This window comes from Loxodonta africana, chromosome 20 (assembly GCF_030014295.1).
Source record: "Loxodonta africana isolate mLoxAfr1 chromosome 20, mLoxAfr1.hap2, whole genome shotgun sequence".
Lineage (NCBI taxonomy): Eukaryota > Metazoa > Chordata > Mammalia > Proboscidea > Elephantidae > Loxodonta > Loxodonta africana.
This window is the reverse complement of record NC_087361.1, coordinates 13,055,633-13,082,161: the sequence shown is the minus strand read 5'-3', so window position 1 is coordinate 13,082,161 and position 26,529 is coordinate 13,055,633. Positions and strand designations below refer to the sequence as shown.

General features: G+C 40.3%; 1 protein-coding gene across 5 annotated transcripts in view; it reads left to right on the top strand.

The window, feature by feature from the left end:
* Positions 1–1,213: 1,213 nt before the first annotated feature.
* The window catches only part of TFG (trafficking from ER to golgi regulator), a 35,492-nt gene continuing 10,176 nt past the window's right edge, over positions 1,214–26,529 (top strand). For 4 of the 5 annotated variants that reach the window (XM_064273046.1, XM_064273045.1, XM_064273049.1 and 1 more), the window contains exons 1-5: positions 1,214–1,345; positions 4,850–5,076; positions 7,588–7,671; positions 13,583–13,729; positions 25,537–25,704. In XM_064273046.1, the coding sequence (XP_064129116.1) occupies positions 4,893–5,076; positions 7,588–7,671; positions 13,583–13,729; positions 25,537–25,704 (583 nt within the window). In that variant the 5' untranslated portion in view covers positions 1,214–1,345; positions 4,850–4,892. The remainder of the gene's footprint in view (positions 1,346–4,849; positions 5,077–7,587; positions 7,672–13,582; positions 13,730–25,536; positions 25,705–26,529) is intronic. The other variant, XM_064273047.1, reaches the window with a different exon arrangement.

Sequence of the window (26,529 nt, the reverse complement as noted above, 5' to 3'; positions counted from 1 at the left end):
ACATACAACCATTCAGACAAAATACAATAATTCAGACAAAAAAGCATTCTAAACACACATTTCATTCTCAAACAGAATTTTCCGAGACTTATAACTTCCAAAAAGACCATATAGAAATATCGCTCTCATCCTGAAGCACCTGAATTTACTTTACCCCAGTTCCTTCAGGAGAATCCAGTGAACAACTGGAAGGGAATCGCTTTACCTATTTGCTTAGTCTCTACCTTCAAAGGTAAAGGCTGCTTGCTACCTTTAAAACAGCACTTTCCCCCCAAGCTTTCATCCCAAAATTTAGGGCTCAATCTGAGCCGGGGCACTCCTTATATAAATAAGCGCAACCAAAACAAACGCTTAAAGCGAAGAAGGCAAGAGGATATAGCGCAGCCTCCAATGCCTTAATCTCCAATAAGACTTCTGGAATCCTTCCAAAAAAACAAAACACCCAAACCCATTGCCGTCCAGTCGATTCCGACTCATAGCGACCCAGAGGGCAGAGTAGAAGTTGGAAGCTGGAATGCTTAGTCAGCCTTAATTCTCCCAGCCTCTGCACTTACAGGATTGTCCTGTCCCAGAAACACTGCCTTCCCTGTTAACTGAAAACTCCTTGCTCACAAACTGATTCACCCCCATCGCTAGCACAGGGCTTGGCAAAGCGTAGGCATTCACAATGAATGAATGGATTTGTAGGAATGCGGGAAAAAGAGCAGTTTTTTTCTGAACTGTGACTAGAACTACAGTGGTCACAAAACAACGACAGCAACAACGAAAAACAGAAAAAAAAAACTTCAAATTTGTATAAACTTCCACTCTCAACCGGCTCTCGAAAAAAAGTAACCATTACACTCAGTCCCGCCCCCAGGCGAGAGACAGGAAATACGAGCTTTCAGGAAAAGCGGAAGCGCTTGGTCACGCCCCGCGCATGCGTACATCCGCGCCGCTCACACTTGTATACTTAGTCATCCAGTGAGAAAGCCGTGATCCTTCCGCCGACGCAGCCACGGCGCACGCCAGCCCCGCGCCTCACGCTGCTGCGCAAGCGCCCTGAGCTAGAACTCGCGCATAGAGGCGGGGCAAAAGGAGTTTTTTTCCTTGTTGCCCCGCCCCGCCTCTTCCCCCACCTGCCACGTACTGGGCCAGAGCTCGCGCTAGGCTTGCTGGGTCCGCGCGATTGGCCAAGACCCGAGCGAGCCTGCGTGCGGGTGCGGCGGCCGCGGAGGGCAGCAGAGCGGGTCGTGACCGTAGCCTCCGCCTGACGCCCGAGAGCCCGGTGGCGGTCCCGCACCGGCCCGGCGGGAGGAGCCCTGCGCGAAGGTGGTGGCGGCAGCAGAGCGGCCTCAGCAAGTCGGTATGGCCGCTGGAGACGAGGAAGCGCTGGGAAGGCCTTTCTCTGAGCGCCGGCCCGCGGGTGGGGCCGGGGAGACCGTGGGGAGGGGGCCGGCTGGGGGAGGGGAGGCCGGGCGGAGCCTCTCGTGGGGGAGGGGAGGCCGCGAACGGGGCGAGGAGGTGGGGGCCCCCGGGGCCACGGAGGCAGAGAGGCCGGCCGAGGGGGCTCCGCGGGAGAGTGGGGCAGCAAGTGCCTGGGCCGAGCGGCCGGGCTGGCCGCGCGCGACAGAGGAGAGGGCCTGTGGGGGCGTCTGGGTGGTCGTGCCCCTTACCCCAGGGGCGCCCATGGCGATAACTGGACCTCGTTCCGTGGCTAGGTCTGTGCTTCACCTAGCGTCGTCTGGAGACCCAGCCCGGTGGAAACAGCTAACTGAAGAGTTTACTACTGGCTAGGCACTGTATTAAGTATGGAGCCCTGGTGGCGCAGTAGTTAAGAGCTCAGGCTGCTGACGAGAAGGTGGGCAATTCGAATCCACCAGCTGCTCCTTGGAAACCCTATGGGGAAGTTCTTCTCTGACGTGTAGGGTCGCTATGAGTCAGAACGGACTCGAAGGCAACGGGTTTGGTGTTTGGTTAATGGCTCTGCTGGAGAAAGATGTGGTGGTCTGCTTCCGTGAGGATCACAACCTTGGGGTAGTTCTCCGTCCTGCGGCGTTGCTAGCGGTCGGAATCGCTTGGACAGCCATGGGTGGAGGTGCCTGAGCTGCTCTCTGAATTGGAGCAGGCGATTTGGAGGTTTGGCCACTGGTTCAGGGGGTAGGCTTTTTAGTGATCGTGGGGTTGTGACATTATTGTTCAGTGTTAAGGAAGATATTTAGGGAGAGTTTTCTAAGTTAGTGGCCATGTCATTTCTGGACTTGAGGGTGGGTGAAGCAAGGACAGGATGGATGGCAGAACAGAATGTTTTAAGGATCTCACCAGCAGTCCTAGGAGCTAGTTGTTCATACACTAGTCTCTTGATAGTGCCTGAACTTGGGGAAAAAAGGACCAGAGTTCTACTGCTACATGAAGAAATGTAGGGACAAGGTTTCCTCTCAAAGGGACAATTTTGTGACACACTCAGTTTGCTATACCTGTGTGGTTGCTGTAAGATGACTTCACAAACTGGGGACAGCTTTAGGAAAGAAGCCCTGGCTCCTGGCCACAGGGAGGTCACAATCAATGGGAAACACCAGCAAGCAAGCAGATTTATAGCCAGGATGATGCAGTTAACTTTTTAGATCCATTGGAGTTGAACAATAATCACCCCATTTATCAAGCAAAATGACATTAATCAAATATACTTAATGGAGGAATTTTTTTTTACTTGAGAGTGTGTTGATACGGTAAGTCACTTCTAGCTATGTAAACCAAACCAAAACCAAACCTGTATTGACTCACAGTAACCCTGTAGGGCGGGGTAGAACTGCCCTGTAGGCTTTCCAGTGAGTGGTTAGTGGACCGGAACTGCTGTCTTTTGGTTAGCAGCCATAGATCTTAACCACTGTGCCATCAGGGTTTCCGCATAGGGAAGAGACAATGTGATGGTTTGAGTTAGGATATTACAGCATTCTTTTTCCAGTCTCTTTACCAGAACTTTATCGTTGCTTATTCATTTTTTTTGTCCAGGGAACAAAAACAAATATTTAGATACCTATTGTGTGTCAGGCACTATTCAGTGTGCTGCTGGGAATAGATATTACCATCTTACTGAAGTTAAGCACTGATCGCTATGTACAATGTAGCTGGTTTACACACCTCGTAGGCAGAAGAAGACTACGATTTCTTGGAAGATCTCTGTTACTCTCAGGCTACCAGTGCAACCAGGGTCCTGCTTATATTGAAGTAGTAGTGATACTTTAGAGCTTCGTACGCAGTAGGTATTGAGTAATTGCTTCCTGAGTGAAGAGGGCAGATTTGTCTAGCAGGTGAAGAGCTCATTTTTTGGGGGTTTCAGTCAATGACAGTCTTCATGAGAAGTCCCTTGTGAGAATTCAGAGATAAAAAGCTAACCGTATTCTCATCTTGGATTAAGACAAGCATAACGTCTAGATCATGAAACACAATCCACTCTATTCTGCGTGGATTTTGGAGTGTTGTATGCAGTACTAAATGCTTCGTTTTAAGATGGTTGTTAATAAAATGTAGGGTGAACTGATTGGTAAGAGGTCGAGAGACTTTCATTTAAGGATTAGTTAGAAGGACCTGGAGTATTTACAGAAAGAATATTAGGGGGGAATTCGTGAAGACTTTAAGTATTTGAGGGGTTACTATGTTGGGGGACAGGTAGTTGCTTGCACAATTAAGAGGATAATTGCAAAGAAGTATGAAAACCAAATATGATATTAATAAAGCAATAAACTTCAGAGGAGAGAACAGAAAGCTGCTACTAGGAAGGCCTGGGGTTCGATGGGCTGATAGGAGTTGGTGGCACCGCAAACAGTCTGAAAGATCATTTGGTTGGGGCAGGAGGAGCGAAGAGCTGATGCTAAAGAAATGTTTGATGGTCATAGATAGCGTATTCAAAAACATATTGGCCTTGAAAGGAGGAGTGGAAAAGACCACTTACTATTTGTTCTTAAGTTTATTCTCTGTCATTGTAGGGTAACCATTTAAATTAGTAGAGACATAGATTTTATTTTGAATTTGGGATTATAAAGCTGTTATAGAGTAACCACACCGAATTATCTGAAATAAGATTAAAGCAAAACCCAAGAAGGGAAAATTCTATAGCAAATTAGTATTTAGTGGCTAGGAGCCCTGGTGATGCAGTGGTTTAAGAGCCCGGCTGCTAACTGTAAGGTTGGTGGTTTGAACCCACCAGCCACTCCGCGGGAGAAAGATCACAGCCTTGGAAACCCTATGGGGCAGTTCTGCTCTGCCCTGTGGGATTGCTGTGAGTCGGAACTGACTCCACAACAGGGAGTTTAGTTTGGTTTTTCTTCTCTGATGTTCTTTTTATTTATTTCTTGAACCATGCATTCTAATCACATGCACCCACTCATGTCTGGAGGGGATTATGGACTATGTAGCACAGTAGTGGACGGTTTTGTTGGAAAGCTAGGAAAGGGGAGCCATTTTAGATGGATGGTCAGGGAAGACCTCTGAGAAAGTGGCATTTGAGCAGGAATCTGAATCACAGGAGGGACATGACAAGGAATTAAGGCAAAGGGAGAAGTAAATGCACAGCCTCAGGTCCAGCAGGAGAACAGATACGGGTGTAGCAGTGTGAGTCAGGGGGAGAGGTACGGACTGAGGCTAAGTATCTGACCAGAGGCAGTGCTGAAGTCTGCGTTGGGATGTCAGGCGTGCAGTTTAATATGTGAGTAAAGTAGACATTAAAGAGTAGTGTAACGTATTGAATGTTTTATGCACGTACGTGTGTGTATGTAATAAGTTGCTTCTAGGCTGTTCGAAGCTGTGTTATTAGACATTTAAATTATGTTTTGTAGTTTTGTTTTTTAATATCAAAACCCTTTTTTATCAGTCTTTTTCTGTAGCTGTATATATAGAGCACCCTGGAGTCCACCATGAATGGACAGTTGGACCTAAGTGGGAAGCTGATCATCAAAGCTCAACTAGGGGAGGATATTCGGCGGATTCCCATTCATAATGAAGATATTACTTACGATGAGTTAGTGCTAATGATGCAGCGAGTTTTCAGAGGAAAACTTCTGAGTAACGATGAAGTTACAATAAAGTATAAAGATGAAGGTAAGAGTGTTTTTGAAAATTAAGTGTTGTGTGTTCTTTTACCCATTTTTCATTAATTATCTGTTTTTATCCTGTTCTCTTCCATGGGAATTGTCTACTTTTATTCAATAGGCTGTTCCTGCATGCAGTTCTAATTCTTTTATAAGTTAAAAATAGCGAAGTGCTGTATTATTAGAAAGGAGTTTTAAGTGAGAGAGTACTTTCACATACATTTTCTCAAAGCATTTCTTTCTTATGCTTATATGATTCTAGTTTCCTTTTTCGTTATAAAATCAACCTTCTCCTTATAAACTGTTGCCATTAAGTTGATTCCAACTCATAGTGACCATATAGGACAGAGTAGAAGCCCCATAGGGTTTCCAAGTAGTGGATTCGAATTGTCGACCTTTTGACTAGCAGCCAAATGCTTAACCACTGTGCTACCAGCGCCCCAAAACTTCTCGTATTTCCCCAGATTAGAGAGATATCAGTAGATATTGAATGAAAAAGGATTTTATGGTCAAATAAGTATGGGAAAACTTGTTTAAACAAAGTCAAACGAGTTTATTGCAGGAATTTTTGGGGCTGGTAATACACTGATGTACAGTTATAGTATGCAGTGTTTCCAGACTTATTTGACCATAAAACCATTTTTATAGAGATGTGTTTCACAAAAATAGAAACGTTTTGCCAAACACACAGCGGAATTGCCTCTAGTACCACATTTCCTGGCCTTTTACCTGCCATCTTTGTTAACATCTATTGAAATTACTGTGTAGGTGATTACCAGCATTTTTCTTACCGCGGAATATAGTTCCTTTTTTATCTTGATGTCCATATAATATTTGCCACTGCCGCTTGCACCATCCTTTTTTGAAATACGAGATAAACTTAACGTCTCTGACACTGCCGTCCTGATTTTCCTTTCATCAGTAATAGCTTTTCTGTCTCTGTTAGTGATGCTTTAAATGCTATAGTAGAAATGTTAAAATCCTGATGGTTTAACACTCAAATCATCCAGGGGCCCAGGTTGACAAGAGCTCCTTTATCTTCAGTACATGGCTTGCAAGCTCACCTTGGGCACTGATACCCAGCAAGTAGATGGGTGAAGACAAAACATGGCGATGCTGCTTCTCATTTAAAGCTCAGCATGTCTTAAGCTGACCTTACCATTTAACTGGTTTTCTACTAACTTTTTTTATTTAGGGGAGGGATGAAACTTTTTCTGTAAAAGACCAGATAATAAATATTTCAGTTTTTTGGATCACATAAGATCTGTCATGTCTTCATCATCTGTTTTTTTTTTTTTAAATGTTTTAAAAATGTAAAAACTGTTGGTTGCAATTTGCTGAGTTCTACTTTCTCTCTTTTACATGTGTGTTTTATTTTTTTAAAAATGTGTTTGAGTAGAATCCCTGAAAGTTGAGCATTAGACATGCGTGTTATGCTGCTAACCAAGAGGTTGGTAGTTCGAATCTGCCAGGCGCTCCTTGGAAGCTCTGTGAGGCAGCTCTGCTCTATCCTATAGGCTTGCTATGAGTTGGAATTGACTCGATGGCTGTGGGTTTTTTTGGGTTACAAGAAGTGGGTCTGGTAGTAAAAAGCTAAAAACAATTATTAAAATCCCAAGTTATGAGTTTTATTGCCGTATTTGTCCAAAGTAAATCTGCCTAACTAGTGTTCGAGTTGGTGCAGCAGAGCGTCCCCAGAGCAGCCTCCTTGCCTCCCCAGGACAGCACCCCCCAGCTGTGTCTGGGAAGATAGCCTGCCTAGGCCCCTGACGCCTCCTTGCCTGTGGCTGTGTTTCTCTTCTTGCTCTCTTCGGGGAACATTTTTTTCCTAGCCCTTTGAACACTTTTGAGACATGCAATTGATATGCTAACTATAGTATTCTTTGTCTCTGGGATCTGGGGGATTTCAGAGTCTTAAATGTGCACTATTTGTAATATGATTAATTTTCTGGTGAGAATTGATAGTTTTTATCTTAACATCTAAATGGTCAGTAACCTGAAAGACTCCAGTGTCTATTCATTCACTCATTAAAGAATTTCTGCAAAAATGTCTTGCAGCACTGAGTTAGTTATGTATGGCTTCCTCTCCACGGTGTCACTGACGTGTCACTGGGCTTAGGATTAAATTTTGAACCTTGAGAATCTTTATTAATTTAACTTTTGAAAAATACGTTTACATTTTTTTGGAATAGAAAAATTTTAGTCTAAACCAGTGACATGATACTGCTACCATAAATCTCCTGGTGACTAGCAAAAAGCCCATTTAATTCATTAATCTTAGCTGCGTTTTTGGCATCTTTTATCAGGATATGATAAATGCTTTGCCATAAGAGTAATAAGGAGTATTAAGTATTTTTTTTGAACAAATGCATCTTTCCTAGTCGATCCTTTAATGCTTACTTAAAGTTTTTATGGGAGATTTTAATTATGATCTGCAATATACATTTTGGATTTTAATTTTATATGCGCCCTAGTTTACTACTGATGTAAATATGAAATCATTTCTTTTTTTAAATTTCAGATGGCGATCTTATAACAATTTTTGATAGTTCTGATCTTTCCTTTGCAATTCAGTGTAGTAGGATACTGAAACTGACATTATTTGGTGAGTGGTAAACTTTCTAATAAATTATTTTATTCAGTGTGTTTTTATTAAAGATTTGGGCTTTTTCCTTTTAAAGAGCAGAATTAGGGGATAACTTACTCAAAAGAGTGTTTAAATTAATTTGCAGTCAAAGAGTGGTTTTAAATTACTTGAGGCTTCTGATTATGTATTTTTTAAAAAGTTTAGTTCAGTAAGAACTGTGATGTTATGACTCTTTTGTTTTTGAAATGAGATACAGCTTAGATGTCTCCGATAGAATGTTATTGCTTTAATTTAGCCGTATCAGAATTTTTGAGTAGTTAATGAAGGCTTAACTATGTCCATTTTTTGGAAGGTAAAGAAAGTAAGGGTGTTTCCAATGCCATGTCTACTCTACTACTGTTTAATTATCCTGAATAATAAAGTGTGTCACTTGTCTACATGTTTCTGGGTTAAAAATAATCATAGTGTTAAAACTACCTTTGTTAAGGTGAGATTCCAAGAATTTATAATTACCTTTCCCGTAGTAGAAAACACTGGTGGCATAGTGGTTAAGTGCTGCGGCTGCTAACCAAAAGGTCAGCAGTTCGAATCCACCAGGCACTCCTTGAGAACTGTATGGGGCGGTTCTGCTTTGTCCTGTAGGGTTGCTATGAATCGGAATTGACTCGACGGCAACAGGCTTTTTTGGTATAGTGTAGTATGTTTTTGTTTATTCTCAGACTTATTTTATAGGCCTGATACTTTAAAAAAGTTCAAGTTCCTTATGGTCTAGTGGTTAGGATTTGGCACTTTGACCACTCTTGCCTGGGTTCAATTCCCAGTCAGGGAATTCCTTGTCACTGTGGTGGCATAGTGGTTGAGAGCTACGGCTGCTAACCAAAAGGTTGGCAGTTTGAATCTACCAGGTGCGTCTTGGAAACTGTATGAGGGCAGTTGTGCTCTGTCCTGTCGGATTGCTGTGAGTCAGGATTGACTCAGTGGGAACGGGTTTGGTTTTTTTGGTTTTTTGGATACCTTAGACATTATTTTTCAAGGACTAGTAAAAAATCAGAGATAGTTCTATAAAAAAACAAATAGATGACTCCTTTTAATCCTCTAGATTTTGTTTTCTTTTAAATTTAGCAGGTTTGCAAGACACAACTCTTAAGGGACAAGATAGAAACGACTACAAAGTTGAAGCTGTAGTATGATTACGCAAAAAATAAATCACAGGTGTTTTTTCTTGGATGTTTTATTTAACATTTTTTTAAATAGTACGTTGTGCCGGACCCAAGGATTCCGTGAAACCTGTTTATGACCTCTGAAGGGAAGTGTGATCTGGCCTGTTGATTTAATTGTGTTTATTTCATCTCCATTTAGGAAGGATAAATATGAATCAGGTTTTAATTTTTTAGTAACAAATTATTTTAAGATTTTTTTAGAATGAAAGGTATCTTTGTGTAATATTGAACCTAAAGCATTTAATTAGTATTCCTGGCCAGCTATAAGGCAGATTAGATAATGTGAAAATCCTCCTCCAAAAAGTGAGAACATGCTATTCTGGATAAACCATTACAAATACATTTTTTGAGTTATGTAACTGAGCTTTCTCAAGGGAGTAAGGGAAATATTCTTGGGTCAAAATGTAGATGGAACTAAAAGCCAAAACCTGAGGGTGCCAAAAGCTGAGACTTGGGGCACTCTTGATGGTGATTGTGAGAGTTTTAGACTGCATAATCTAGGAACTTGTCATTTGGTGTCTACATGTGTCTTAGTGGAAACCCTGGTGGCATACTGGTTAAGTGCTATGGCTGCTAACCAAAGGGTCCGCAGTTCGAATCCGCCAGGCGCTCTTGGAAACTTTATGGGGTAGTTCTGCTCTGTCCTATAGGATCGCTTTGAGTCGGAATCGCCTCGACAGCACGCTGCGTGGTGTGTGTGTGCGCGTGTCTTAGTCATATACTGTTGCCATAATGCAAATAGCACAAGTGGGTAGCTATGAAGAACAGAGTTTTATTTTCTCACAATTCAGGAGGCTAGAAGTCTGAATTCAGCATTTAGCTCCTGGGAGATGTTCTTCCTTGTCCATTTTAGCTTCTAGTTGTTGGGAATCCTTGGAGTTCTGGGCTTGTAAATTCATCTTCCTTCCTTGTATTGAGATAGTATCTGTTTTACTCTTGTATGTCCCGGCTTCTGTGTCAAATCTCTTTTATGAGTCAGAAGTGATTAGGTTTAGGACACACTCTACACCAGCATAGCCCATTAACACTGCAAAGAAAACCCTAATCCCAAAAGAGATCGCATCCATAGGTATGGGGTTAGGATACCAGCAGAAGTTTTCAAGGGGATACAATTCAATCTGTAACAACCCAGCGAAGGCCTTGGGTGCTAGATTCTTGGGGCAATACTCTCAAAAAGAATATTCTAGAAAAAAAAAAATCTCTGCATTGACAGAGGGAAAAGTCAAGAAAGCTAGACTGTCATACTCTGTGCTGTCAGGGGTTTAGGAAGTCTTACTTGAGAATTTAAAACCACTGTTGGTTTGGTCCTTAGGTGGGATGGATTAAAATTTAAACTATCTGCATACTTTGAGAACTCATCTGCCCTCATTCAGAAGTCCAAAAATGTTATTTTTGATCATATTTTTATAATAAAAGGGTATAAGCCCTCATCAGGAAGTCATGAATCGAGTTTGGTAGTACCCCGGTAATTGGAAAATAAACAATTGAAACTGCGTTTGTTTCTGTTAATTTCAGTTGATAGTTATATCCCATGGCTTTTGAGTCATCAGTTGGAACCTTGAACCTGCTCTAGCTTGTTCATAAAATCATGCTATCATTTGGAAGCATAAACAAAGTGAAGCCTGCACTGGCATAAATGGCATCGAGTAGCTATCAATAGGAATTTTTATTCACTCTGCATTGATGTAATTATTACAGTTGTCTTCTGATTCGGGCTTTTAATTGGAGGAGTAAACGAAGCAAAAATGATACATGATTGCTCTTGGCTCAACAGGTGAATGCAAAAACCTTATCATATATCTGAAGTGAAACCATTACGATATGTTAGGTCTGCTTATTTCATAGTCTAATTATGTTACTAGTGCCAGTGTCTGTGGTCAGTGATCATAAGTTATCTTAGTCATGTGTTCGTGAGCGCATAAAAAGACCCTTGCTTCTTGTACACCTCACATTTAAATTTTGCAATCTCTTCACTAGAACTGGAACCCTGGTGGTACAGTGGTGAAGCGTTCGGCTGCCAAACAAAAGTTTGGTGGTTTGAATCCACCAGTTGCTCATTGGAAACCCTGTGGGGCAGTTCTACTCTATCCTGTAGGGTTGTGGTGAGTCAGCATCAACTCAGTGACAACGGTTTTTAGTTTGGTTTACTAGAAACAGCCACTTATCGGTTATATTGTGTGCATGTTTTCAGTTGATAAACCTAAATCTTAGAACTCTTCAGGATCATGGCAGGAGGTAAATGCAAGTCCTACACCGCCACCTTCAAGCTGAAAGTTGTTCTGTGAGGGTGGAAGAACAGAGTGGCAGTGAGAGAATTCAGGGTTGGAGAGAAAGGAGCTGGAGAAAATGAATCTGAAAACGCACATGTCATAGGCCCAAAGCAGGATGGCCTGAGTTGGAGAACAACTTGAAAGAACGGATTATTTCTCGAAGGGAACAAAGTCAGGCCATCTCTACTGTCACAGGTCAGGTCAAAGCAAAGCTTCTGGCACATGGAAGAGGCATGCCAGATTGCAAGGCGGGCTTCATGTGGATTCTAGAGTCATGAAAAATAATGAGGATGAGAAGCCCTGTAAGCTAGCAACTTCCAGATGACTGGGAGCAGAAGGTGGTCAACTTTGAAGGGTTCCAGGAGTCAAGTGATGATAATAAATGAATATACTAAAGTGGCCTATTTTAAGATGAAAACACATTTTCTTCTGGTGACTTTGATTTGTTGATTTCAAGGACATTAATTATCAAAAGTTGTTTATAAAAGTAGTAAAATAAAAACATCTTGTTCTTGTAGTTTCAGGCCCAGGGTCATTTTCTTACTTACTCACTCCTAGCTCTTTGTGCATTCATACTCTGGTTTCCACATGGTGTCCCATGTCCATCATCTGTTCAGTTCACTGTTGCTTGCACTTGGTTTAGGACTAAAATACCTACCTTAAATGAAGTTTTAGTGAGATAGTTTTATCCCATGTCTTTAGTTATCTAGTGCTGCTATGACAGAAATACCACAAGTGGATGGCTTTAACAAAGAGAAATTTATTCTCCTACAGACCAGGAGGCTAGAAGTTTAAATTCAGGGTGCCAGCTCCAGGGAGAGGCTTTTTCTCTGTTGATTCTGGGGGAAGGTCTTCATCGTCAGTCTCTCCCTGGTCTAAGAGCTTCTAGCACAGGAATCTTAGGTCCAAAGGATGCGCTGTGCTCCCAGCACTGTTTTCTTGGTGGTATAAGGTCCCCATGGCTCTCTGCTTGGGTTTCTGTTTTATATGTCAAAAGAGATTGACTTAAGATACAACCTAATGAGTCCTGCACATAAACTTCTACTCCTGCCTCATTGACCTCGTAGAGATAGGATTTACAACACATAGGAAAATCATATCAGATGACAAAATGGTGGACAGTCACATGATACTGGGAATCGTGGCCTTGCCAAGTGGATGCATATTTTTGGGGAATACAATTCATGACATCCAGGTAACGTTAAATCCATTCAGCAGGAAAAAAAATTGAAATAGAAGTCAACAACATGTAAAAGTTGGTATAGCGTGGTAATGAAAATAATACATGGGTTGTATGGTTTGCAAAAAAAAAAAAGTATAACATACACATAACTTGTATAAAAATGCACTGTATTCAACAGGAAAACACCACAGCCTACCTGTGAGTGCTAGACCAGCTTGTAGAAACAGGAAGGCCTATCCTGTAGAACCAGGCCAGTTCTTGGCTGTCAGGAGCTGGTTTTGTCTTTCTAACATGTTAGAGGAAAGCTAGTAATACTCAGTAAAACCAGGGATTAATGTAGGTAGGAGGTTACATTCAACTTTTTCATAACTAAAAAGGGAGTGTGTCAGATGCTAGTGGATTGTCTACTAAAAGTGGTTTATATTGGTGGTTTGACATTTGAAACATTTAACAATCACAGAACCTCCATGGATCTTTATTTTCAAATACATATGCTTTACTTTTTGGCGTCTCAGAAGTTTGTGCGTATGTGTAATGGCAATGCACAAAGCATTTTAGTTTAGTCTCTGAAGTCCTGTCTTGGGGTTTTTATTCAGAACTGTTGCTGAATGATAGATTTAAATTTTTTTCAATCAGCTGAAAATCTTTTGGACAGATTGGGTGATTAAACGAGGTGAAAGATGACTGGATAATTGGCTTTTTTGTGGTTTATATACTGCCTCCTAACGTAGCTACCTTTTGAATGACAGTGAGTGGTGTGGATTCATAAGGTCTGCATTTATGTATTTAATGGGATATTTTTCAGTCAGTTCTTTTAGTTAGTTTTATTTTCATTCAGAGGTAGGCAAGATGGATAACAGACCTGTCGGGTCTGTGTTGTGTCTTTTTACATGTCCGTGTAGAATGAAGTACTTATTTCAAGAATATAAAAGAATGGTGTGAAAAAATGAACTTGCTGGAGGTATATAATTTTTATGAAAAATTAATTAAAACTGTGTAGGTTTTATTACAATTTTTCTTATAAATGTTATATACCAGTGTGATCTCGCATTAAGACATGCTGATGGGTGTTTCTTTTTCCAACAAGATAAGTTATTAGTAGTAAACAGTTCTTAAATGATATTAATAGGTTATCTTGTTTGATGATGATGTATTTTTTTAAGGGAGTTTATTTTTCCTTATTGATCATTGTTTTAGTGATATACTTATTCAAGGACATCTCCTAATTTTTTGTCAAATTAATTCTTTAATTCCAGTTAATGGCCAGCCAAGGCCTCTTGAATCAAGTCAGGTGAAATACCTCCGCCGAGAACTGATAGAACTTCGAAACAAAGTGAATCGCTTATTGGATAGTTTGGAACCACCTGGAGAACCAGGACCTGCCACCAGTATTCCTGAAAATGGTAGGCCGTAATTATTTTACTCTCATTTATTCTTCTTATCTCTTGTAGTGGATCTTACTCTTTTTTTTTTTTTTAAAAAACTCTTCCCCAGTAGGAGTAGGTTGGCACCCTCAGTGTCATTTTCTATCCCTGCCTCTCTGCAAATGTTCATGTCTGTATTCCCAAACCTTGCCATCCGTCAAAATTATGGGAAGTTTCATGAGAATTCCTGGTTCTTAACATAGACCTACTGGATCAGATACTTGGAGGATGGAGGTCCGGGAATCCCATTTGTAAAGTGCTCTCTGGGTGATTCTTTGACAGTCTTGGACTGCTCGGTTTATGACATAAATCAGTTCAGACTTCTTGGACTCAAATTCTTTAGATATTCAGTGAACCTCTTTAAGAATTAAAAGTCATTTCTTGTTTTATGTGGCATATGAAGTAGTTTCAAATAAAAAATTAGATCGCTACATTAAAATAGTATTGTAAAGTTTAAACAGTCTTTAATAATTGTAATGTACATCTTTTTACAGATGACATGTTGTTAGGTGCTGTCTAGTTAGTTCCAACGCATAGCGACCCTATGTACAACAGAACGAAACACTGTCCAGTCTCGAGCCAGTCTCAAAATCCTTGCTCTGTTTGAGCCCATCGTTGTAGCCACTGTGTCAGTCCATCTTGTTGAGGGTTTTCTTTTTCAGTGAATCTCGACTTTACCAAGCATGATGTCCTTCTCCAGGGAGTGGTCCCTGATAACATGTCCCAAGTAAGTGAGATGAAGTCTCACCATCCTTTCTTCTAAGGAGCATTCTGGTTGTACTTACCCCAAGATAGACTTGTTCATTCATTTGGCAGTCCATGGTGTAGTCAGTATTGTTCACCAGCACCGTAATTCAAAGGCATCAGTTCTTCTTTGGTCTTCCTTATTCATTGTCCAGCTTTCACATGCGTATGAGGTGATTTAAAATACCATACCTGGGTCAGGTGCACCTTAGTCCTCGAGGTGACATCTTTGTTTTTAAACATTTTGTGAATTGCCATCAAGTCGATTCTGGCTCAGTGACCCTATAGGGCAGAGTAGAACTGCCCTCTGTAGAACCGCCCTGTAGAGTTTCCAGGGAGCGCCTGGTGGATTCGAACAGCTGACCCTCTGGTTAGCAGCTGTAACTCTTAACCACTACACCACCAGGGTTTCCTTAACATTTTTAAAGAGATCTTTTTCATTAGATTTGCCCAGTGCAGTACGTTGGTTGATTGCTTGACTATAGCTTTCATGGGTGTTGATTGTGGATCCAAGCAAAATGAAATTCTTGACAACTTTAGTATTTTCTTCGTTTATCATCATGTTGCTTATTGGCCCAGTTGTGAGGACTTTTGTTTTGTTTTCTTTATGTTGAGGTATAATCCATAGTGAAGGTTGTAGTCTTTGATCTCGATCAGTAAGTGCTTTAAGTCCTCTTCACTTCCAGCAAGCAAGGTAGTGTCATCTCCATATTGCAGGTGGCTAATTAGTCTTCCTCCAATCCTGATGCCACATTCTTGTTATTTTTGGCCCTGTAGACCTGTCTAATCTAGGAGTGACTTCAGTACTGAGTTAAATGGGTGTCGGGGGGCCATAGTCTTGGGGTTTCTCCAGTCTATCAGATTAGCAAGCACGGTCTCTCTTTTGTGTGTGTATGAATTTGAGTTTTGCTCTACATTTTTCTCCTGCTCTGTCTGGGACCCTCTTTTGTGATCCCTGTCAGAACAGTTGGTGGTGGTAACTGGGCACCATCTAGTTGTTCGGGGCTCAGTCAGGTGTAGGTTGTGGTTCATTAGTCCTTTGGACTAATCTTTTCCTTGTGTCTTTGGTCTTCTTCGTTCTTCTTTGCTCCAGTTGAAATGGGACCAGTAAGATGTATCTTAGATGACTGCTCGCAGGCTTTTAAGACCCAGTTGCTACTCACCATAGTTGGATGTAGAACTTTTTTTTTATAGACCATTATGCCATTTGAGCTAGATGTCCCCCAAGACCATGGTCTCCAGCTCTAAGCCCAGTACCTCAGTCTCTTAGGGTGTTTGGATGTGTCTGAAGCTTCTATTACTTTACCCTGGTCAGGTTATGCTAACTTCCCCAGTATTGTGTACTGTCTTACCCTTCACCAAAGTTGCCACTTATCTACTATCTAGTGTTTTTCCCTCCTCACCGTTCCCTCCCTAGTAACCATCAAAGATTGTTTCTTTGTGTTGAAACACTTTCATGTGTTATAACAGTGGTCTCGTACAGTATTTGTCCTTTTGTGATTGACTTATTTCCCTCAGCATAATGTCCTCCCCATTCATCCGCTTAGGTCGTTTCTGTCTTTCTGCAGTTGTGAATAGTGCTGCAGTGAACATGGGTGTGCGTATGTCTGTTGATTTGCGTGACAGCTTATTTCTCAAGGCTATATATTCCTAGGAGTTGAATTGCTGGATTGTATGGTATTTCTATTTCCAGCTTTTTAAGGAAGCGCCATGTTGTTTTCCAAAACGGTTATATCATTTTGCGTTCCTACCAGCAGTGCATAAGAATTCTATTTCCCTGTAACCTCTCCAGCATTTGTTGTTTTCTGTTTTTTTAATTAGTGCCGGTACTGTCAGGGTGAGATGGTATCTCATTGTAGTTTTGATTTGCATTTGTCTAATGGCTAGCTATTCTGAGCATGTCCTCATGTTCTTTTGGCCACCTAATGTCATCTTTGGTGAAGTATCTGTTCATATCCTATCCCCATTTTTTAATTGGATGATTTGTCTTTTTATTGTAGAGTTATTAGATTGTCCTATAGACTTTAGGGATTAGACGTTTGTCGGATATGTCCTAGCCAAAATTTTTTCCCAGTCTGTAGGTCCTCTTTTTACTCTTTTAGTGCAGTGTTTTCATAAGCGTAAGTGTTTAATTTTGGGGGATCCCATTTATCTAGCTTTTTTTCTGGTGTTAGTGTAATTATGGTTTTTATACTTTTCTACGCCATATATTAGGACGTCTTTTTTTTTTTTTTTTAATTGATCCTATTTTCTCTTCCATGATCTTTATAATTTTTGGTTTTATGTTTAGGTCTTTGATGTGTTTTGAGTTAGTTTTTGTGTATGGTGTGAGATATGGGTCCTGTTTTTTTTTCTTTTTTTAACAGATGGATATCCAGTTTTGCTAGCACCATTTGTTAAAAAGACTGTCTTTTCCCCTTTAGTGGACTGTGGGCCTTTGTCACAAATCAGGTGGCCCATAGGTAGATGGATTTACATCTGGGTTCTCGATTCTGTTCTGTTGGTCAGTGTGTCTGTCATGCTAGTACCTGGCTGTTTTAATTACCGTCTCTGTATAGTAGGTTCTGAGGTCAGGTAATGCAAGGCCTCCTCCTTTGTTCTTCAGTAATGTTTTACTTACCTAGGGCCTCTTTGTTTTCCATATAAAGTTAATGATTAGTTTTTCCATCTTGTTAAAGAATGCTGTTGGTATTCGGATTGCATTGTATTTGTAGATTGCTTTGGGTAGAACTGACATTTTGACAATGTTGAATCTACCTATCCATGAGCATGGTATGTTTTTTTCATTTATGTAAGTCTCTTTTGGTTTCTCGCAGTAGTGTTTTAGTTTTCTTTGTATAGGTCTTCTCTGTCCCTGGTTAGATTCATTCCAAAGTATGGTATCGTTTTCCTGATTCCCTTTTCGTAGTTCTCTTCATTGGTGTATAGGAGTCCAAGAGATTTTTGTATGTTTATCTTGTAACCTGATACTCTGCTGAATCTTTCTGTAAGTTCTAGTATTCTCGTGAAGTCTTTTGGGTTTTCTCTCTATAGTCTCAGATCATCTGCAAATAGGGGCAGTTTAACTTCTTCATTACCAATTTGGATGCCCTTTGTTTCTTTTTTTTACCTTATTGTTCTAGCTAGAACTTCTAGCACAGTGTTAGATAGGAGTGATGATAAAGGGCATGCTTGTCTTGTTCCTGTTCTCAAGGGGAATGTTTTTTGCCTCTCTCCTTTAAGAGTTATGTTAGTTGTTTGTTTTGCATAGGTGCCCTTTACTATGTTGAGGAATTTCCCTTGTATTCCTATTTTATTGAGAGCTTTTAACAGAAATGGGTTTAGGATTTACTGAATGCCTTTTCTGCATTGATTGAGATGATTTATGTGATTTTTTTCTTTTGTTTATGTGGTGGATTACATCGATTCATTGTATGATGTTGAACCATTCTCGCATACGCAGTGTGAATCCCACTTGGTTGTGGTGTATTTTTTTATATGGTGCTGAGTTCTGTTAGCTGGAATTTTGTTGAGAATTTTTGCATCTATATTCATGAGAAATACGGGTCAGTAATTCATTTTTTTTGTGGTGTCTCTGCCTGGTTTGGGGATCAAGGTTATGCTTGCTTTATGGAATGAATTTCTGTGTTCTGAAATAGTTTGAGTAGTACTGGTACAAGCTCTTATGTGAATGTTTGGTAGAATTCTCCAGTGAAGCTATCTGGGCCAGGACTTTTTTGTTGCTGGAAGTTTTTGTATTACCTTCTCAGCCTCTTGTTCTGTTAGGGTCTGTTCAGATCTTTGACCTCAGTTTGTGTTAGTTTAGGTAGGCAGTGTGTTCCTAGAAATTTGTCCATTTCCTCTAGGTTTTCAAATTTGTTGAAGTGCAGTTTTTCATAGTACTCTGTTAGGATCCTTTTTATTTCGGTTGGGTCTGATGTAATGCCCCCCATTTAATTTCTCATTTGGGTTATTTGCTCCCTCTCCTGTTTTTCTTTTGTCAGTTTCGCCATCAGTTTGTCGATTTTACTGATTCTTTCAGAGAACCAACTTTTGGTTTCATTGATAATGATTTCTGCTGTTTTTCTGTTCTCTCATTTTGCTCTGATCTTTATTATTTCCATTCTTCTGGTGGCTGAGGTCTTCTTTTGCTGTTCTCTTTCTATTTGTTCGAGTTGTATAGCTAACATTTTGATTTTGTCCCTTTTTTGATGTGTGCATCTGTTCCTGTAAATTGACCTCTGGGCACTGTCTTAGATGTGTCCCAAAGGTTTTCGTATGATAATGTTTTCGTTGTTACTTGATTCTAGAAAATTTTGGATTCCATCTTTGATTTCTTCTGTTATCCAGTGGTTCTTCAGTAAGGTGTCCCTTAGTTTCCGTGTATTTAATTTTTGCCTCTGGTTCTTTCTGTTACTGATTTCTACTTTTATGGTGTTTTGATCAGACAAGATACTTAGTATTAATGCCAGTGTTTAGGATTTTGTTGAGGATTATGTTGTGGCCTAAGATGTAGTCAATTCTGGAGTGTGTTCCAGGTCTTTTGGAAGAGAAGTATACTTTGCTGCTGTTGGATGGAGCGCTCTGTGCAAGTATACGAGGTCAGGATGTTGTTTGTAGGCTTAAGATCTTCTGTATCTTTGCTGAGTTTCTTTCTAGATGTTCTGTCCTTTACCTAGAGTGGTGTGTTGAAGTCTCCTACTATTATTGTGGAACTGTCAGTTTCTCTTCTCAGTGCTGTTAGGGTTTTATGTATTTTGGAGCCCTGTCATAGGTTGCGTAGATGTTTGTTATGGTTATGTCATCATGGTGGATTGTCCCTTTAATCGTTATATAATGTCCCTCTTTGTCTTTTATGGTGGATTTTGCCTTAAAGTCTATTTTATCTGAGTAGTATGGCTACTACTGCTATCTTTTGGTTGCTGTTTGCTCAATATTTTTTTTTTCATCCTTTGATTTTTAATATATTTGTATCTTTGGGTTTAAGGTGTGTCTATTGTAGGCAGCATATTGATGAGTTCTGCATTTTATTCATTGTCACTCTCTGCCTCTTTACGAGTGCATATAAGCCGTTTACATTCGTTGTGGTTATTGATAAGTTTGAGTTTGTTGCTGTCATTTTGTAGTGCCTTTTTTTTGTGGTGCTGACATTTTCTTTGTTCCTCTTAACTCTCCTGTGCCGAGTTTCTTTGGTTTGTAAAATGTCTTTTCGATTCGTTATTGTAGATTTTGTGTTTACTGAGACTTTGTTGTTCATTTTGATGAGTAGGTTGTTAACTTTCTTTGTGGTTACCTTGAAATTTACCACTGTCTTCTTGAGTTTGACCCTGTCTTCAATTACTTGATATCGCCTTGACTTCCTCTCTGTTTGGAAGTTCTAGATCCACACCATGTATTCCTCCTTTGGTTGCACTGACATTGTCATCATTTACAGATTGTCATCTCTAGCTCCCTGTTTTGAATCTTTTAGCTTGATTTAATCCTTGAGAGTTCATTACCAAGGTTGGTATTTGGCTGATACTGACTTGTGTCCTAGATTCAGGTTGTTTTCTAATGTTGTTCTCTAACTGAAGGACTCCCCTTAACAATTCTTGTAAGTTTAGTTTGGATTTTACATATTCCCTTAATTTTTGTTTATCTGGAAATGTCCTGATTTCTCCATCACATTTGAGAGAGACTTTAGCAGGGTATATTATTCTTGGTTGATAATTTTTTTCTTTCAGGGTTTTACATCTATCCTCCCATTGTCTTCTTGCCTGCATGGTTTCTGCTGAAGTAATCAGAGCTTAGTCTTATTGTTTCACCTTTGCATGTGGACTTCTTGTTTTCCTGAGCTGCTTTCAGGATTCTTTGTCTTTGGTTTTGGCGTGTGTGATTTTGATACGTCCTGCTGACTTTCTTTTTTGGTGCTGTCCTGTATGGGGTTAACTGAGCTCGGATTGTCAGCTTTTTATCTTTGAAGATATTAGGGAAGTTTTCTATCTGCCAGTCTTCAGTGATCCTCTGTGTTTTCCATTTTCTCCCCGTTTTGGAATTCTGATCATGTGCAAATTTTTGCTGTTGATTATATCCCGCAGTTTTTAGCTTTTCTTCATTCTTTTCTCTCATTTTTCCTCAAAGTGTCATACGTGGATTTGTCTTCAATTTTGCTGATTCTGTCTTCCATTGTTTCAGATTTGCTCCTAAAACCTCCTATTGGATTGTCCATTTCTGAAATTCTGTTTTTATCTTTTTGATTTCTAATTGCTGTTTTTGTTTAATTTCTGATGTTTATTTATTTTTTGTACATTTTTTCTCATATTATTTTTCTGAATTCTTCTGTTGCTTTGTCTTTGTTTCCTTGATGATGGCTACGTTTGGTTTGGTTTTGTCTGTGTTTTCCATGATTTTGTCTGTGTTTTCCGTGATATCTCCCCAATCTCTTGGAGAGCCCCAGGTATTAGAGTTTGGAATCCTTACCAGGTAGGCCCAGTGCCTTTGTTTGGTTTTGTCTGTGTTTTCCATGATTTCGTCTGTGCTTTCCGTGCTATCTCCCCAATCTCTGGGAAGCCCCAGGTATTAGAGTCTGGAATCCTTACCAGATAGGCCCAGTGCCTTTGTTTGGTTTCGTCTGTGTTTTCCATGATTTCGTCTGTGTTTTCCATGATTTCGTCTGTGTTTTCCATGATTTTGTCTGTGTTTTCCGTGATATCTCCCCAATCTCTTGGAAGCCCCAGGTGTTAGAGTCTGGAATCCTTACCAGATAGGCCCAGTGCCTTTGTTTGGTTTCGTCTGTGTTTTCCATGATTTCGTCTGTGTTTTCCATGATTTTGTCTGTGTTTTCCGTGATATCTCCCCAATCTCTTGGAGAGCCCCAGGTATTAGAGTCTGGAATCCTTACCAGATAGGCCCAGTGCCTTTTCTTCTGTCGGGAGGTTAACTTCTGCTTTATTCTGGTCACTCACTGGAGCCATCTTGTTCTGGTTTTTTTTTACATGTTGTTATCTGCTGTCTATGAAATGTTCAGGTTTTCTTTTTTTTTTTTGATTGACTGTAGGTTGGTTTCATCCTGCTTTTTTGTTTTGTTTGGTTGCCCAGGTGGGTGGACTGTGCGTGCCTTGTTGCTTGCATGTCTGTTGGTACGATAGTTCTCATCACCTTGTCTGGTGTGCAGGGCCAGTTGCTCACCTATGGTGCAGCAGGGGTAGGTCCAGCAGAAAGGGAAGGGGCAGAGATGGGTCGTCTGTCTGCAGCATGAACCAGGCTAGGGGCTCGAGCGAGGCCACTGCAGTCTGTGGGTGGAGTCTTGAGCTGGTGGGCAGGGCCTGGGGTCCAGACTGGGTCCCCCAGGGCTGTGGCAGGCAGGGGTCTGGCATCTGGGTCAGGTCCCCTGGGGGGCTGTGGTGGGCAGTGGGAGGAGTCCGGAACCAGTGGGAGAGGGCCTGGAGCCCATGGTGGGTCCCCTCTGGGCCTCAGGTGGTGGTAGGAGGGATCCAGAGCTGGCTGGAAGGGCCTGGAGTCTGGGCTGGGTCCCCTGGGTGCCAGAGTGGGAGGGAGGGGTCTGGAGCGGGTGGGAAGGGCCTCGGGTTCAGCCTGATTCCCCTGGTTACTGCGACAGGTGGTGGGAGGGGTCTGGAGCCTGTAGGAAGGGTCTTGGGGTCTAGGGCGGGTCCCCTCAGAGTCATGGTTGGGGCAGAGGAGAGAGTTACGAGAGGGAGCAAAGACAGGGCAGAGGGGGTAGATGGAGGAGGACAATAGGGTGGGTTGGTGCTGTGGTTTCCAACAGTCGAGGTTGCCGTGATGAGCCAGTTAGAGTCACTGTTTGCCAGAGGGGTGGGGGATGTAGGAGCGTGCTCCCATGGTTACTGAGTGAGAGATTCTGGGCTTCTCCTTGAGTTGCAGCCAGCAGATGTGGTCTTACCTAGTCCTGGGCTTGTCTGTGCTGTACCTCTGTCTCCTATTGGCAATTCCGTGGAGATGCCTTCTGCGTGTGGGGTTGTTGGCTTTATTCCAAAATGGCAGCACTAAATCATGCTGTTTGGTCAGGAACCTCCACTCTGTATCTGTATTCGTTCCCTATTTTCTGTCAGTTTCTGTTTCTCCTCAGTGGCTTCTAATCTAATACTTCTGTCTCTTCGTTTAAGGTTCAGGGTTCCAGGACTGACATCTGTATCTGTTTTTCTTGTTTTTTGGGGTCTTTGTTGCAGTGGGACGGCTAAGTGTGTCTGACTTGTCTGCAGTCTTGGCTCTGCCTCCTAGATTTTGAGGTGTTATTCTATTTTTGGCTCCATTTAAATTTTAGAGTTTTGGTTTTCTGTACTGAATTTGGTTACACTTTAAAGACACATTTTCCGTATTTTCCCTCTTCTTCCAATCATGTCGAATGTGTTAATAGTAGATGCTTAATAAATTATCTGGGGATTGATTAATAGTTTTTAATGGTACCTGTATATTTAAGAACATATTGGCTGTTTATTGAAATACTATAACGAGATCGTCTTAGCCCCTCTGTGATGAAGCCTGTTCTATTTCTGGCCATAGCATGTTACTTATTCTGAACCCTACCTCTCAGAACAAAAAGTACTAATTTTAAATATAAGAATCTGATGAAAATTTAGACCGTTTTCCCTGAAGAATTCATACAAGCCCACACGGCAGTTGCGTACAATTTCAGGGGATTTAAAGTATTATGAAACTTAAATAAAAATTCAGCGTATATAGGCAGTACTGTGCAGAAATTATGTACAGTAGCCTAGGTTCTGCTCTGAGGAATAGAATTGTAAGCTTTTTGGTTTCAGTGACTAACAAGCACTCTGTTCTCCCCTTTTTCTTTCCACTTTACTACTTTTGTTTATCGGTTTTTTATTTCTGTATTCTGATGTGTTTTATTGATAGCTTTGTACCTATGTTCATATGGAAAATGTTTACATTGGTGTCTCCTCTCTTTCGGAAATTACGCCGAATGTTAGTTCTTTGTTTGGACAGCCTTCTAGCAATCATGTCCTATGTGACTTACCTAATGAATCGTGCATCAGTGCTTTATTTTTAGAGGTGGCTATATATTTATGTTTCCTGTACTGAGGTTATTTATTTCTTGAACACCTTGCTTCTGTGGACATTTTAAAGCTTCTAAGCTCCTAGAACATCCTGATTTAATAATCAACCTCCTTCTGCAGAAAAATAAACCAAAAATACGTATATCAAAAGCCAAGTGTAGTCCACAAAATAAAATTGGTAGTTAGCCGCCAGTACTGTTTGGCTTACCCTTGCCCAGAACCATGGACTCCCTGTTTCTTTGTTGTTCTACCTTTGCAATGGTTTTTGGACACTTCCTTTCCTCCAGGGAGCAAATGATATGTAGCTGCCTTAGATACTAGATTGATCTGTTGAAGTTGCTCTAGCAGCTAATGGAGCAAATAGTAGACTAGTGGACGGTGTGTTTCCTGATGAATTTAGTTTATGGTAAGTGAAAAAAGACAATAAAAAGTTAATCATGTGAGGGGGAATAATTTGTAAGGGTGGTGTGGTGTAATAGTCCTCATGGCGCAGTGGTTAAAGTGCTTGGCTGCTAACTGAAAGGTTGGCAATTCAAATCCATCAGCCACTCTGCAGGAGAAGGATGTGGCAGTCTGCTTCCATAAAGGTATACATCATTGGAAACCCTGTGGGGCTTAGGTAATGAGACAGTTCTGCTCTGTCCTGTAGAGTCACTATGAGTTGGAATCGACTTGATGGCAGTGGGTTTTTGGTTTGGTGTGGTGTACTCTTGGAGTATGTATAGCCTTGGGATTAGAGGAGGGAAATTGGTGAGTAAGATGAATAACTGGTAGACTTAGATTGAAGGAGTACCTACTGAAGTTTTCCAGAAATTCAGAAAATATTAAAGTAGTCAGTGTTGGAGTGACAAGTTAGGAACGAATGACAGCTGCAAGTCCATGTTTTAGTGCTTGTGTTTTTTCAGAAGGTAAATTTTGTACTGATCACAGGTGTGATCTCATTGCTGACTTCTATTTACTTGCTTAATAACAGAAGAAAAATGATAATCATTGTTAATCGGTTCAGTGGTTAGTAGCATTTTTTCGTTTGCTTGTTCATTTTGTTTTGTTCCTGTTATCTTTTTGTATCTTAGCCCGGGTTCCTATTTGTAAAATGTAGGTTATTTTTGAACTCCTTTTCTTTCACAAGGTGGTAGTATAAATGCTGTTGAGTACCTTAGTATCCTTAGAACAAAAGCATGGTTTTATGTTTAACCTGCTCATATGTTTAAAATTTAGTTTTTCTATTTTTTCTTAAAACATTTTATTAAGAAAAAATAAATACTCTCAATCTCATGAACCGACACCCAACTTTGTTATCAGTTCATAGTATTGTTGCACCTATAATCCCATATACTTGTACTCACATATTATTTTGAAGAAAATCCCAGATACATATCATCTGTAAGGGTTTTAACAAGTAATTTAATAAGTAATAAAAATTTCAAAGTAAGACACGGCAAGTTAAAAGCGTATGTCTCGGGCTGTGTACAGAGGATTGGCTGTTTAGAGATGGTTGGCTGGAGATTTCCATGTAGTATAATAGTAGACCAGTAGGCAGTAGAAGTAAAACATAAGGCTTGGAAAACAAAACAAAACAAAACAAAACAAAAAAGTTACAACTTCAGTTAAGCATCTTATGCTTTGACAAAACATTCATTCCCATAATTGCTCTTTCCCAAGTGCATGCTATGTATTTAGGTCATGAACTACCAAAATAAAATATTTGTTATAGAGCTTGTTTTTTTTTTTTTTTCCTCATCTAATAATATTTAGGGAAAGGGGTAGATAGAATTTTTTGAAAAGGTTGTGTTATTTATTTTGCTTTTCTTTTTGCCTTTTGTCCTCCTGATTTTAAAAATAAAAATATAAGCAAGTAGAGAGGAAATTAAAATTATCTATAATATTGTGTTCAGAGAGATACTGTTAACACTGTAGATTGTATTTACACACATATTTCTCTGTCTTGTATTTTTTTTAGACCTTGTTGACTTTAAAAAGGAAAACAAGGTTTTTTTTTTGTTGTTCTTCTGTTTCTCTTTGTTGTAGATACCATGGATGGTAGAGAGGAAAAACCTGCTGCTGCTGATTCTTCTGGAAAACAGTCTACTCAAGTTATGGCAGCAAGTATGTCAGCTTTTGATCCCTTAAAAAACCAAGATGAGATCAATAAAAATGTCATGTCAGCATTTGGCTTGACAGAAGATCAGGCTTCAGGTAAGGTAGCATGTTTGTTAGTCCCCCTTCTCTTCTTGTTTGTCATGTCCTGTCACCTCGTTCCTTTGCTGCTGCTTTAATTGAAGGTTAACTTAGATGTGGTGAAGTTTACAGATCTAAACAGTTCAGTTCAATAATGTTTTATATATATATCTACCTGTACAAACACCAAATAGATCAAGATATAGATGCTTTCCAGCACCCCAGAAGGCTTTCTTGTGCCCTCTACCAGTCAGTACCACCCTCCCCTTTAAAGGATAGCCACTCTTTGCTTCAGGTATATTTTATGCAAAGTAAAATTTTGAAACTTATTTTTTTGATCTGAACTATGCCATAATTTTATTTCAGATTCATTGCAGAATTTAAATTATATTTGATAGGTTTTATCTTCTGTGATCTTAGAGAAATTGAAATTTAAACAGGTTTCTGGTTAAATTACTTCAGTGGAGAACGTACTTTTACATGAATAAGTTTTTAACCTTAAAACAGCATCTGTACTGTGATTTATGCTTTTGTATTTTGGTTGTCATGTTCAGCAGCATCATCTGCTTTCTCATTTTTGGATTCCAGTTACACATGCTGGAGAGCTTGATACTGTCCGATGAGTCTCTGAGATCTGTTCATTTTCCTCAGTCTTTTTTCTCTCTTCAGTTGGATGATTTCTGTTCAAATTCACTAATTCTTTTTTTCCGTCTTCAATCTGCTGTTGAACCTTTCTAGTGAGTTTTTCATCTCATTTATTGTACTTTCAGTTCTGGAATTACTATTGGTTCTTTTTATAGCTTCCATTTCTCCATTGAGATGCTTGACTTTTTGTTCATCAAA